At 32.1% G+C, this 15041-nt stretch overlaps 2 protein-coding genes across 2 annotated transcripts; one reads left to right on the top strand and one right to left on the bottom strand.

Annotated features, from left to right (window-relative positions):
* The first annotated feature begins 484 nt into the window (after nt 1-484).
* Nucleotides 485-3893, top strand: LOC146943628 (root phototropism protein 3-like). The gene is made up of 4 exons (XM_085741893.1): nt 485-809; nt 937-1006; nt 1299-2606; nt 3181-3893. Exons 1-4 carry the CDS (start codon nt 697-699, stop codon nt 3742-3744), a joined length of 2055 nt encoding a protein of 684 aa, XP_085598019.1. The 5' UTR covers nt 485-696; the 3' UTR covers nt 3745-3893.
* A 2663-nt stretch (nt 3894-6556) lies between these two features.
* Nucleotides 6557-10309, bottom strand: LOC146943629 (transcription factor bHLH143-like). The gene is made up of 3 exons (XM_085741895.1): nt 10196-10309; nt 8873-9206; nt 6557-8672 (listed from the first exon to the last, which is right to left on the bottom strand). Exon 3 carries the CDS (start codon nt 8468-8470, stop codon nt 7427-7429), a length of 1044 nt encoding a protein of 347 aa, XP_085598021.1. The 5' UTR covers nt 8471-8672; nt 8873-9206; nt 10196-10309; the 3' UTR covers nt 6557-7426.
* Between the last annotated feature and the right edge of the window lie 4732 nt (nt 10310-15041).

The following is a 15041-nucleotide window of genomic DNA, read 5'->3' on the forward strand; positions in this document are numbered from 1 at the left end:
CGGATTCAACACCAATTAATCTGCCACAGAATGCCACGTGGCGGCGTGCAATTGGACCGCACAGGATTGCCACAGAATGCTCGCCATTTCACATGGCATGCAAAAAAAATTTAAAAAAAAACCAAATAGTGCTCGCCATTTCACATGGCATGCATAAAAAAAATCTAAAAAAAAAAACCAAATAGTATAAAAAACCAACATACATCATTTTTTAAGTGTTTCTTTATTTTAATTTAATTATAATCGATAATTGTAATTTTATGTAATTATAAAAACAAAAATATAAAATTAAATAAGAATAAGAAATAAAAGGTGGTGGGGTAGAGTGTTGAATGAAAAAAAACCATTGGAGAGGTTAAAGTTGAATGAGTGTTGAATTAAGAGAGAGAAGATGATGTGGAGTGTTGGGAATTGAAAAAGTGGGTGTTGAAGGGTGTTTAATGTTGATGACCATTGTAAATGGTCTTAGTACTATGCCCATTTCATCACAGCCTGTAACACCTCCAACAATTTTTTTGTTCTATGTTTTAACAAGAAACCGACAATTTTTTAAGATAACTTAAAATACTTCCAACCATTCCATGTGTTTCTTCCTATTCTCACTCAACTTATTTATTTTTCGTTTTGATTCTTAGTTAAAGCTACTTTCCTTTTAGAACAGTACATTTTGTGTGAATCTAGTTTTTTCCATCCAACATGTGGGAATCTGAGAGTGATTCAACTGCAAGACACAAGTATGGTGATGGAATTCTCACTTCAAACAAACATGGTGTCAAGACTGAAGGATTTCTTCAAAGAGGTCACTCTTGGTATGTTAATTAAAATGCTTAATTATTAATAGTTTAGTATCCTTTGAAAATGCTTTTAAGAATCTAGTATTTTTTTTAATGGTGTTATATAATATATGCTTAAAAATCTAGTATTATTCTAATGCAGGTATGTTGCAACTGACGTTCCAAGTGATTTTCTTGTTCAAATTGGAGAAGCTAACTTCCACTTGCATAAGGTAGCTATCTAAATTTTGTTTCTTATAGTTTTCAATTCTTTCAAATTTCAACCTATGAGTTTATAATTTATGGAGTTAAATATATTTTTAGCCTTTACTTTGCTTTTATACGGACTTAAATATTCGTTTTTGTAGGAAAAAAATATCAAACATAGAGACTAAAGTTGAACAAAATTTTGTACGGATTAAAAACATATTTAGTCATATTTTTTATACGAAGAGAGATTAGGCACTAGTTAATTTGTACCACTGATGAATTATTTGTGTTCATTTTTTCCCTTTGTTGTGAAAGTATCCTCTTATATCTCGAAGTGGAAAGCTGAGTAGAATCATATATGAATCACGCGAACCGGATGTGAATAAGATAGTTATGGATGATATCCCTGGTGGATTTGAGGCATTTGAACTTGCAGCCAAATTCTGCTATGGAATTGCTGTTGATTTAACAGCAGGAAACATTTCTGGACTAAGATGTGCTGCTGAGTATCTAGAAATGACAGAAGATTTAGAAGAAGGCAATCTTATATTCAAAACAGAAGCATTTCTTAGCTATGTTGTTTTATCATCATGGAGAGACTCTATAGTAGTTTTGAAAAGCTGTGAGAAGCTTTCACCTTGGTCAGAGAATCTTCAAATCGTTCGAAGATGCAGCGAGTCTATAGCTTGGAAAGCTTGTGCTAATCCAAAAGGGATAAAATGGTCCTACACTGGAAGAACATCATCAAAAATTTCAAGTCCAAAATGGAATAATAATGATATGAAAGATACAAGTCCAAGTAGGAATCAACTAGTTCCTCCTGATTGGTGGTTTGAAGATGTTTCAATCCTTAGGATTGATCACTTTGTTAGAGTCATTACTGCTATTAAGGTAAAAGGAATGAGATTTGAGTTAATTGGTGCTGCAATAATGCATTATGCAACTAAATGGCTACAAGGGTTGGTTAGTGAAACATCAATCACATTCGATGAAGCGAGCAATTGTGGTAATAGTAATAGTAGTAGTAGTGGTAGCGGTAGTTGGATTAAAGGCGGCGGTGGACTTCACATGATTGTAGCAGGTGGAACTAGAGATGAAACTTCAAGTCTTCAAGCTAAAGAACAAAGGATGATAATTGAGAGTCTTATAAGCATTATTCCTCCTCAGAAAGATACTGTTTCATGCACTTTCCTTCTTAGGCTTCTGAGAATGGCAATTATGTTAAAGGTTGCACCTGCATTGGTTACTGAATTAGAGAAAAGGGTTGGAATGCAATTCGAGCAAGCTACACTTGCTGATCTATTAATTCCTTGTTATAATAAAGGAGAGACAATGATGTATGATGTTGATCTTGTTATGCGGCTGCTTGAGCATTTTCTTGTACAAGAAGTGACTGAAAACTCTAGTCCGAAAAGACAGTCATTTTCTGAGAAACATATGGGATTGGGATGTAACCTTAATGCTAAAGCAAGAGTGGCAAGGCTTGTTGACAGTTATCTTACAGAGGTTTCAAGAGACAGGAATCTTTCATTGACAAAGTTTCAGGTACTTGCTGAAGCTTTGCCTGAATCAGCTAGAACCTGTGATGATGGACTTTATAGAGCTATTGATTCCTATCTTAAGGTAATTACTTCCTGTTTCTAGGATTTACTTATTTACCTTTTCAATGGTTTTATGTCATCTAGAGTTACACATTTGGTTTGGTAAGAAAAAATGTTTTATCTTACTTTAAGTGGATAAATATACATAGAAGGTTAACTCATAGTCGCATAATTTGTTACGGCCAAACGTGAATTGGTTTGCGAATACCAATTTGCAGTACTTTTGCAAATTGGTTTGCACTTAATATCCATTAGTATGGAAATGAGTAGATGAAAAACAAAGAGTGAATTACCGATTTGCCTTTGAAATTGTAGAGTTCTGATAATTTAGTTTTTGAAATTTGATAGATTTCAAAATAATTCTTGAAATTGGAGATTCTCGATGACATTGTTTTCTGTCGAGTAATTTTAGTAACAAAATTGACTGACTTAAAAGGAATAACGTGGTCGAGGATTCTCAATTCAAAGACTATTTTAGGGACAACTTTGGTGATTCACTCAAATATTAGGATCAAAAGTATATTGATGATGAATGTACGGTAGCTCAGCTTAACTGTTATTCCATTGGATTTCTTACTAGTGAAGTAAACTAACAGGCACATCCAACACTTTCTGAGCATGAAAGGAAGCGACTCTGCCGCGTAATGGATTGCCAGAAACTCTCAATTGATGCATGCATGCATGCTGCACAAAATGAAAGGCTTCCATTAAGGGTAGTTGTGCAAGTCCTATTTGCAGAACAGGTAAAGATAAGTACTGCATTATCCAACCCTTCTTTGAAAGATGTTGAATCCTTTACTCAACCAATGGTTACAAACCGAAAAACACTTCTCGAGGCGACACCACAATCATTCCAAGAAGGATGGACAACTGCTAAAAAAGATGTCAACACACTAAAGTTTGAGCTGGAGAGTGTGAAAGCTAAGTATTTGGAGCTTCAAAATGATATGGAAAATTTGCAGAAACAATTTGATAAGATGTTAAAGCAGAAGCATACTTCAGCTTGGAGTAGTGGTTGGAAGAAATTAAGCAAACTTACAAAGATGACAAATGTACAAAATCATGATCATGATCATGATAATTCACCTCAAAGTAATATTCCAGCAGCTCCAGAACAGAACAGAAAAACTACTAGAAGATGGAGAAATTCAATATCTTGATTCCTATAAGATAAGAAAATCTCAATTGATGCTAGCTAAATTGTAATTTTTTACCAAGTCAATCACTTTTTTCAAGTATGAATTTTATTGACACTTCAATCATTAAATTGATTTTGATATATTATATGTAATCTTTTAAATGTCTCTAATTTTATCTTCTTTGTTTTCATTTCTAAGTAACAGATTCAACTAGTGAAAAGAGAGAAAAGTATCAAAATATTTAGGCTAAAATATGGTATTGGTCCTTGCAAAATAGGTCAGTTTTGGTTTTAGTCCCTGCAAATTTTTTTTATAGTTTTTGGTCCCTGCAAAAATAGGCCAGTTTTGGTTTTAGTCCCTGCAAAAAAATTTTATAGTTTTTGGTCCCTGCAAAAATAGGCCAGTTTTGGTTTTAGTCCCTGCAAATTTTTTTTTTATAGTTTTTGGTCCCTGCAAAATTTTTGTTTTTGGAAATAGTCCCTGACCCCAATTATGTGATGATTTGTCACTTTTGTGCATATGTGGCATATGTGCTTACTTAATAAAAAGAATATTACTTTTTATAATTTATATAGCAATAATTATTTTTTAATTAAAAAATAATAATAAAACAGATACAATAATTATTTTTTAATTTATAAAAGTGACAAATCATCACATAACTGGGGTCAGGGGCTATTTCCAAAAACAAAATTTTTTGCAGGGACCAAAAACTATAAAAAAAAATTGCAGGGACTAAAACCAAAACTGGCCTATTTTTGCAGGGACCAAAAACTATAAAAAAAAATTGCAGGGACTAAAACCAAAACTGCCCTATTTTGCAGGGACCAATACCATATTTTAGCCAAATATTTATAGATGATGTATTGTATTATGAGAACAAAATTATGTCAAAAGAAAGTCCAAAGAGCAAAGAGAGAAACATGATTTCATGTGACCATGCATAAATAAATAAATAAATATACAGTGATACAATTGTCATGTGACATGATAAGAGCCTTCTACACTAGTCCATGTTTTTATGCTAGTGTCCATGTTTTTTCTATTATATACTTCACCCGTCCATGTCTGTAAACACTCTTTTATTAGAGGCAAAAGATGCTTACATATAGAGACGGAGTGAGTATATAGAACATGCATAAATAAATATACAGTGATACCACACATTACAACATTTTATGCTGACATTATAGATATATGACTTTATTTGTTCAAGTGAATATGAAAGATTTTGTTTATTTTTTGATAATGTGAATATTAATGATTTGTAGGCCTTCAAATTAATAAGATACTAGTGATGATGAGTTTCCAGAAGTTGTCACTACAGTGTTTATGGTCATCTCAATGTCAAATGCTTAATAATTGCAAGTTATGTTTGCCAAGGAGACGACATGAACTTTATTTTTTGGTATTGTTTATTCTTAATTCAATTTCTCCAAAAATTACCAAAACAAAGTTCGAATATATGTTGTGAATGAAAGTTGGTTCAACGGGTAAGAAGTTAGTTTATACTTCGCAAAAATATTTACGAAACGATATTTGCATAACTATTTTGCGATAATTTTTCTGATAACTTTCTCTCTCATATTCACAATATATTTTATTTATCTATTTATTGTTTTGGTTTTCGTATCAATGCCTATTTTTTCTTTGTAAACTTATGATTGTCCGATAAATTGTTAGTCAAATGGTTGTTCAAATAACACCTCAATTCAAATATATTTGACAAAGACATAACTAATTTGTTTATATATTACAGATGCAGTGACTAATTTAAGTTTGACTTATAGAGACATACCAATTTAGTGATTTACTCATTTTCTCTTTAAATTGTCATAAAATTAGTTCAAAAAGTACGATGTTATTTTCTCCTTTTGAAATTGTGGATGTTAATAAAGCTTGAAGAGTTGAAAAAAGTTAAAAAAATAATTAAAAAAATAAATAAATCTGCTACTATTCACGCTTTCAATTCGGTGTCTAATACCATTGCTTTATGTCAACAAATGAGCAAAATGTGGACATACAATAAAAAGTTAGCTTCAAGGCCAAAGTTGCTTACATCAGAATTGTTAATATCAACTATGAGGGACCTTAGTTAAATAAATTAATATTTTCATTTTCATAAAAATACATTTCACTTTCGAAATGATGGAGACTAATCTAAGCAAATGCCTTGTTCCACAATAATTTTTACATGCACCACTTAACTTTATATTTGAAGTGTCCACAACATGACAATGAAAATGAACAACCCTTTTTATTTTGGTGCCAAAATGAACAACCCTTTATTTCCCTTTTTTTTTGTTACACTGTTTTTTTTTTTTTGTTAAATAAAGGTTTACCAATGCTTGAATGACAGAGTTAATTTACATGTAATTGTTGTTAATTAGTTATTCACAATAATTTTTTTATCGGTAGGAATCGAATGTTGAAGTTAGTCCTTTTGTGTATCCAAAATTCATATTTGTCATGTATCTTCTTCGTTAGAAAGCTTTGCACATAATGTCATTAATTCACAACATTCTCTACAAAGGAGAGAAGTCACGCCCTTGTTTTGTCACTCTTTATCATCTTTATGTTTCTACGAGAATGATCAACACGAATCATTAGTGAATCCTTAAAATCATCTCTTCTTGCAAAACTTTGTCCAATTCTCATTTATAATAATCATATTTTTAGGCAACTTAAAGTCTTAAACACAATATACTTGGATTTTATTATGTAACGATGGGTGATATTGTTCAATATTTAAGAAAGAAGAAAAACTAAAACAAATAAAAAAAGATAAAATGATCAAAACATATTTGGTAAAAGATAAAAGACGAAAAATAAATTTAAGCCAAAATGTAAACTTGAGTCATCAAAATAGTACACAATCACACAATGAAACCAGAATAGACCACTATCCCAACATGGCCACTCCAATTATTCACACAATCACTCATCCAACAAAAAACATACATAATAACATCATGAAAATGAAACCCTGAAATGGATTACTCAACAGACAAACACACCTCTCAATGACAACGTAGAAAATGGAATTGCCTATGATTCCACCCACAACACGTAAAACAAAGTAACCTTAAACTATAAATAAATGTCATATTCAACAAAAGGGTCCCATCAACTCATGATGAAATCAAACACCACGCTCCACATTCAACCTCAAGCACTACCCAACATCAGAAACTTTCTTGTGCCACTTTAGAGTCTACTCCAATATGTGATTTGCGTGCAAACTTTGATTGAAGAGAGGACAAAAGCATACAATCCAGAATGAAAAGGAGGGTGGAAAGTGGGACCCCCAGGTTACCTAACGCGCATGCATATAATCACAAACAAATTTCAACATTTGTTTAGGGAAATTAAAGTAAGTGTCATCATTTACAGCACACCCATCCACTAACCACTCTTCTGTCTATTCAATCTTTGCCCTTTTATCTCCCAAAGCTAAAAGATGTATAAAGTTTTGGTCAACAATTTGAAATCCCAAATCCAATTTTTCTTCATTTGCATTTTACTACAGTGCCAAAGTACAGTACTTGCAGTACTGATATATTTAGCTGCTTTTACCCCTTTATTTCTAAAACATAAATATACCTTGAGAATAAGGATAACAGAAGAAAGCATCCGAAGTTCAGACTTACCATGCAATAAAACTAAGAACACAACGAATACCACCTTTTCGATGACATATTATTTAGTGATATTTCACCCCAAGCATGCCGGTTTGGGACATCAAAGATTTTAAGTAATCGATAGTTTCATCGATGACTAGCAGTGGATGCTTTCCTTTTGCTCCAGGAGTTAACTTCTCGAGAATTCTCAATGTTTCACGGATTTTATCCTTTTTCAATTGGTTATCACCAACTGCTGCTGAATTATCTTCTTCAGTTTGTCTGGCAAAATACATTTGGCCATCAGAATGCTTCGATTCAGCATCACTGACACATTCACACAGTTCATTTAGTCTTACTGAACTAGCACTGTCTACGAGTGGTGGTAATTTTGTGTACCCACCATCAATCAACTTGTGCTTTTTGTTTGGCCAATCAGAGCTAGCAGTATCCTCCTCTGTGTCCTCGATTTGTTCTTGTATCAAACAAGTCCTTTTATCGGCCAATGGAGAATGGCCCGTACTTGTTACCTCATCATCATCATCAGAGTCATAATCATCAGAACTTAGCAATGCATTGATTTCTTCTGTGTCTTCATGCATTTCACTTTCTTCGTTAACAACGTGATCCTGCTCTGACTCTTCGGGCAAACTGCATTTCGGTAAATGTTTTTGACCGAAATTAGTTGCATGTCTTTCCTGATTTACATCATAAGCTTGAGCGAATTGTGTAGTAGTAACAATTGGACTCTGAACAAGTGGGAAGACAGGGCTATAAAACAACCTTGTCTTATTATCAGACCGGTCAAAGATAATAAATTTCTTCTGCAAAAATGCAGGATTCGCATTTTGCATAGCCATGTTATTATGTGCTGCTTTCAAACATGGTTCTGTTTTGGGATCCTGAAGGAACCCTTGCTCTTCATTGGTCTGATCAGTCAGCAAGCTTGGGGTAGCAGGAGCTGTGAATCCTGGAAATGCACCGACATCGGGAAAAGTGCATGTACTAGGAGTCAGATATGCCGAGTAACCACACAAACTGGGATCCGGCGTGGGGGAGCCTTTGGAATAAAGTGACGGCCAAGCCACAGGCTGTGGGCAAGGCCAAGACTCGTGGGCCTTAACCATCCAACCAGAAAGAAAAAAAGATCCTAAAGAACAATATATCAATCGCTCAACGCTTTGGTTCTTTGATATGGGATCTTCAATAACTTGCTTCTTCTCTTCGTAACAAATGACAGAAAAAGAAAACTACAAATTCCAGCTTTAAGAAAAAATGAATGCAGAACAGTTAAGTGATAGGCTTAAGCAATTGACGGAAGTACTCAGCCTGCAAAGAGTTCGAAGATAACATTCATCATACATGAGATCATAAAATTATCACACTGACACAACTGTTAACAAACAAGCTTTAGAAAAATTATACATGAATAAAACTTTCATTAAACAGCTACCTTAATAATCATGTCAAGAATTATTAAAAAAAAACAAAAATTGGAAAATACCAAGAATTAGCAACACATTACTGACCTGACAATCTTGCAAAGGTTGAAAGCATGCAATCACTCTAACAATTATTGTTGGTTCACCTTCAATGCCATTACAATGTTTTAATGCCCGAAATCCTGTTTGACTTGCTGCTCGTCCTACCATAACTTTTGATTCTTACCAAACTACTCAGTTAATCTAAACGCAATGGACACACCACGAGAACGATGATCTAGAGAATAACTTTACAGTATAAATTCAAGCGTACAACTTGGCGGAATGCATCAACTAAAAGACCCAACCAACGCATGCTGATTTGTTCCTGTGTTCGTTGAGATCTCCAAAATCACTTAAGTTATGTCCTCCACAAATTTTCCTGAAACAAGATTATATCATACAAACGAAAATTCATTTCTGCAGATAATAATGAGAAAGAAAGTGTAATACTAATAGAAACCAAAATCTCTCAAAATTAAAGTAAAACATTTTAAATTAGAAAACACTAATAACTAATGTGACAAACAAGGTTTTAAAACTACACTTGCGTAAAATTGCAGTCAGATACAACTGCAGCCACAATTGTGGCCGCGTAAACAAAAAACATCGCAGTTGCAGACCAAATTTTAAAACCTTGGTGACAATACAAAAACTCATTGCAGCATCCAACTCAAACATTCATTTTTTTCTTACAAAAATAGCTGCAGAAGAAGCCTCACCCTTTTTCCTAATTTTTCGTGTTCAAATTGAAGAGAAGCTCCTTTTGGCTTAACAAGGGCCACAATAAGATATCTAAAGAGAAAGCTCACATAGGGCCTGTTTGGATTGGCATATTTGAGTTTATCTGCCGGCATGAGCACTAGTAAGACTGTTTGAGAAAACTTATGAAAACAGCTTATAACATGATGTACATAAGCTTCCTTCAAAAAAAAACATGTACATAAGCTGTTTTCAGCTTATTTTCACAAGTTCTCCAAGATAGATTACGAAAAAAGCTTATAGCTTATACTAAATAATTTAAGTTTTGTTATAGAAATAGCTTATACATAAGCACTTATCAAGCTATAAGCTGCAGATTAAGCAGTTTATCCAAACAGGACATAAACCCAGTAAGATTATTGCTCAGTTTCTTAATTTAGTTCCTGAAATTCCTAATTTTGTAATTAATATGAAATTAATCTAGAATTCTGAAACTCCATGGCAAGCAAAGAAAGTACGCTAAATTAACTAACAGGAAGATAAATTGAAAATGAAAGAATAAAAATAACAATATGATATGTAGTATGTATTACCGAGAAATGAAGTACATAAGAAAAAATAGAGAAAGCAAAAGAAAGAAGAAGATGAATGAGTTATGAAAAGACTTACAGATGGATTGGAATGGAAAGAGAGAGAGAGAGAGTGAGGAAGTGCGCGTGCTTGTGCTTGTGCTTGCGAGGAGAGAAGAGAAGAAAGAATAATTTAGAAAATGTCCAAAAGAGGGGTACTGCTAATTCAGCATGCTCACATTATATACACAACCAATTCTCCCTTTTACCCTTTATTTCCATCTATTATTCCAAATTTTAAATGAGTTTTTGTATAAATATTCATAATATTATAATAATCTCTTAAAAAATTAGAATTTTGTAATAAAGTATAAATTAAATATGATTTTTTTTTATGTTTTTGACGTTTAAAATAATCTTTAGTGCTAAAATAAGGAAAAAAACTTGTGAAAATTGTGTTAAAACAATATCCAAGATAGAATTTTTATGTTTTTGCACTAAATTAGAATAATTTAGTGCAAAAATTCTATTTTTTAGGGAGATTCTTATGATATTGTTTTTTGGCGTTAACTGGTTCCTAGAAGAAAAAAAAAGGACATTAATAATCAGAAATTCAGTCATAAGTTAAGTAAAGTTTAACAAAAAATTGTTTCCATCGCGAATCGAACTCAGGTTCATCCTAGGGGAAATCATTAACCACCGACAAAAATTTGTGGAACTAAAAGTCAAAAGATTTTTTAAAAAGTTTAAAACGAATTTTTTTAATATTTATAGAGATCAAAAATATATTTAACTCTTATTAATTTGATAACTTTTTAATTATAAAAAAGATGTTACGAAACAATTAATCACGAATTTTTTATAATTTAGAGTTAGTCATCAATATACCGTAACCTCTCCGTTCTCCCATGTTTTTTTTCTTAATATATAGTTTCAGTTTTTTGTTAATCTTATCGATATGGAGCTTGGTTTTGAAAGGAAATGTCAAACACGATAAGGAAAAAAACTTGAGTAAATTACATTCCCCTCCCCTCAAAGATGCTTGAATTACACTCCCCTCCCCTCTTATGTTAAAATATACACTCCACTCCTTTGAAAAGTAAAACTTATATTCCCCTCCCCCGTAAGATGCTTGAATTACAACCCCCTCCCTTAATAATTAAATATGCACTACACTTTAATCTATTTTCGCATAAATAAATATTTTTATGATATATATTAATTTTGAGCTACCATTTAAGAAAAATAAATTCATTTCTTTATAATTTAAATGTCAATGATAATTAAATTTAAATATTTTTCTATTAATTTTATAATTTAGAGTATAAAATTAAATTTTAAATAACCATACTTTATTGTCTTTAGTAATTTTTCGCATATTTTAATTTTATTTTGGGTTGTTTCCTATTTTATAATAGGGTTTAAAACTATATTATAATGAAATTGTGAATCAAAAATAGCGAAAAATATGTATTCAAATTTTGAATATATTGAAATAGGCCAGCAATACTATTTTTTTTCAAAGTGTGTTAGATTATTATTTTTTTGCTAGACTATTAGAAATTAAAAAAAAAGCATTGAGGGAGTAAAGTGTAGATTTTAACATAAGAGGGGAGTGAAATGTAATTCAAGCTTATCTTAGGGGGGGGGAGTGAAATATTTTCTAATATGTTTTGAATAAGAGGGGAGTGTATATTTTAACATAAGAGGGGAGGGGAGTGTAATTCAAGCATCTTTGAAGGAAGGGGAGTGTAATTTACTAAAAAAACTTTTGTTAATACTTTCTCTTATATATAAGACTAGATAGTAATATCATTGTTTAACTTAAAATATTGATTTTGTTCAAAATGAACTTAAAACATTAATAAAAGGATAATTTGGAAACAATCAGACATAAGATTACATTGAAAATGATAAAATAAGTGACAAAACTAATACTATCTGTTTTTCTCAACTGTCATTTTAGGCATCGCCTATTTAATTTAGATAATATATAAGAAAAGAGTTAGGAAAACAGATAATACTAGCTCTGTCATCTGATTTTATCATTTTCAGTGTAATTTTATCAAAAGCAACTTTGTGTGTGTTAATCAAGGTTGATATCAAAATTAAATAAGCACACTGTCATCTGATTTTTTTTCCTGCCTGGTATGAATTTATATCAAACTTGATTAACAACACACAAAGTTGCTTTTGAAAAGAATGGACCAAAGTCCTCATTCATTCCCAATCTTCTGCGCAGACAGGGAAAAAAAAAAAAAAAAGATGACAGTGTGCTTGAAAATGAATTGATGTTTTATTACTGAAAAAGATAAATTGGTATTTGTGGCCCTGATTAATTAATGTGACTATCAAAGCATGAGGATACTTATAATACAGTTGAATTATTCGTAATTATAATTACCATAATTATGATGATAAATTGATAATAACATTGTTTTTCTTTTCTTGGAGGGAATGATGAAAATAACATTGGTGAAACATAAGTATCAGTTAAGAGACATATACATGTGCAATTTACTCACAGATAATTTAGTATACTCATTAGGAACCTTAATTTGTTCTTAATTAGCACAGTAGCAATTGAAATTCAACCAACTTAAGGGCCCAATTGCCCCCACTTAAAGTAAATACATTAGCACGAGGTACATGGAATGAATCATGTAATACATCTGACAATAAAAATAAAGAGAGAATTATATATGCAAAATGCTACAACCATCAATTGCAACACCCATTTTAAACCCACTAACTACAATCATACAATCTAATATATTACACCCGTGCATTTGTTCAAAAGCTAAAAGAAGGATAAAAAAGAGTTCAAAATTTAAAAGAGACCAATAATTTATGTATAATATGTGAATTATATGCATATGGTGCTACACCATTTTGCTTGGAGTGGAAGAGGACACAAACACCAAATACCAAAAATGTATCATGAGGTCTTCCCTTTCGGTTACAACTATACCAAAGTGCGGTTGGATTTCAGAGACTAAAATGCTTGAATTCAGGGATTCCCTTTAACCCTTTTATCATCAATATTCACTAAAGAACATTATGGACTTGATTGCTTTCTGATTATATTTTTTTCTTTTTTAAAGACAAAGGTAAACTAAATGCTGGTGATGCCCTTTTGGCTCTCACCATTTAATTTCTCCTTTGAATGAGCTTTATCAGAAGCACCGAGAGTAGTAGTTGGCCACAAAATAAATTTGTGAGCAAACTATAGTATGAGTATTATATACAAGATCTTCTTTGTTCAGAAATATACACGGCTTGAAACCAATTTTTAGATATGTATTCAAGTTCAAACTCTTGCCAAAAATATTCTGCCATATTTTATTTAACTTTGACCAAACTTCGGATTATCATGTCATTTTTCTTTAAAATTGGAGTATTAGGACCTGAAAAAGAAAAAAAATATAAATTCGGGCGGTGTACATAAATGAAATATAAAAAATGGTTATTCTATAGAAAAGATGCGAGCCTTTTGTGATGCATAAGTTAGCTTAATTAATCCCTGAAAAAAGTTATTGCTTAATTAAATCTTATTGCACTTTTTTTCAAGAAAAAAAACCATGTTGTCCCTAATTTGAACAATGGAAGAAAAACTATGAATGCCATTTTTTTTCCGGCAACTAAACTAACTCAATTCATTTAATATAAAATGGAATATTATCGACAATTTGACAAGCAGCATAGGACAATATCGCTCTAGTTCATAAATGAATCATATTGTTTGCTTGCCTCCGGATAAAAGTTATAGTAAAGTTTGGAAAAGAACGAATAACAGTTTTACAAGCACATAAAATAGCATCAAACTCTAACTTATGACTAGGAAGCCACTATGCCAAATTCATAAGCCATAAAAGAGCTTGCATTAAACCCCATGCTTCAGCCTTTTGAAAATTCGGTTGACCAGTTTCTCATGTTGTCTCTGCACATATGAATTTGCCTTTTTCATCTCTTATACACATGTTTGCGCTAATACGGATTTTATCTTTGAAGATTGTCGCGTCCACATTACATTTTACTTCCCGTAGCATCGGAACAATGTTGTAGTTCCTCAAATGTGACCCTCTCGGCCTATTGCACGATTCTGCTTACTGCACTCTTTTCAGCCTCGTTGGTTAGCACAGAATCTACACGGGCAGCCTAGACATTCAGGCCGCACGCATGACTTCCTCCACCTGCATTGACCATCTGCCATTGGTGCAAGTTGTCCTTTGCCATTTGTAGCAAAACGGTTGCTCTTGTTTCTACATTCTGCTAAAAAATTTCATTTCTCCGCTTCCAAATGCACCATAAAACCATTACAAAAGTGTTTAATTGAGTTTGAGTAATAGTTCTAGTAAATGAAAGACTGAGAAATTAGAAAATCATTCACCGTGGATCAACTCATTGATGATCAATGAAAGTTCCCACGTTTACTTCGCCTTATGATGGAACTTTTGGCAAGTGCACTAAATGTGCCGTCAAGTAATAATATTTATAAAGATTCGTGTCTATATGATTTATTGTTTCTACTCGAAAATTTCACCAAACTTGATTAAAAAACAGTAAATTTCGGTGTTTCAAGAGTTGGTTGCAATTGAAATAAAAGACTTGAATAAAAATGATGGTGGACGATTAGGATTTCCTAAATTTTCTCTGTGTCTTTGTATGGTAATGCAAATACTAGTTCCTAATTCAATAGCAATTTAAGGTTTATATTCACTACATTCAACAAAGTAAATCTATCATCATAGATTACATGGTTCAAACAATTTCATAGGGGTTCATCATTCAACTCAAATTTAAAGAGTTTAGTTGCTCATGGTAACTGAATACATCATTGAAGAGAAATAAGATTAATAATACACAAAGTGAAGAAATTAAGCTTCAATCTTGTTTCCAAGGCTGAAAAATGCCACATCTGGTTGCTTTGGTCGAACATCTATGCC

Source organism: Medicago sativa, chromosome 2 (genome assembly GCF_051527215.1).
Source record: "Medicago sativa cultivar Bolivia chromosome 2, Bolivia_mono, whole genome shotgun sequence".
Lineage (NCBI taxonomy): Eukaryota > Viridiplantae > Streptophyta > Magnoliopsida > Fabales > Fabaceae > Medicago > Medicago sativa.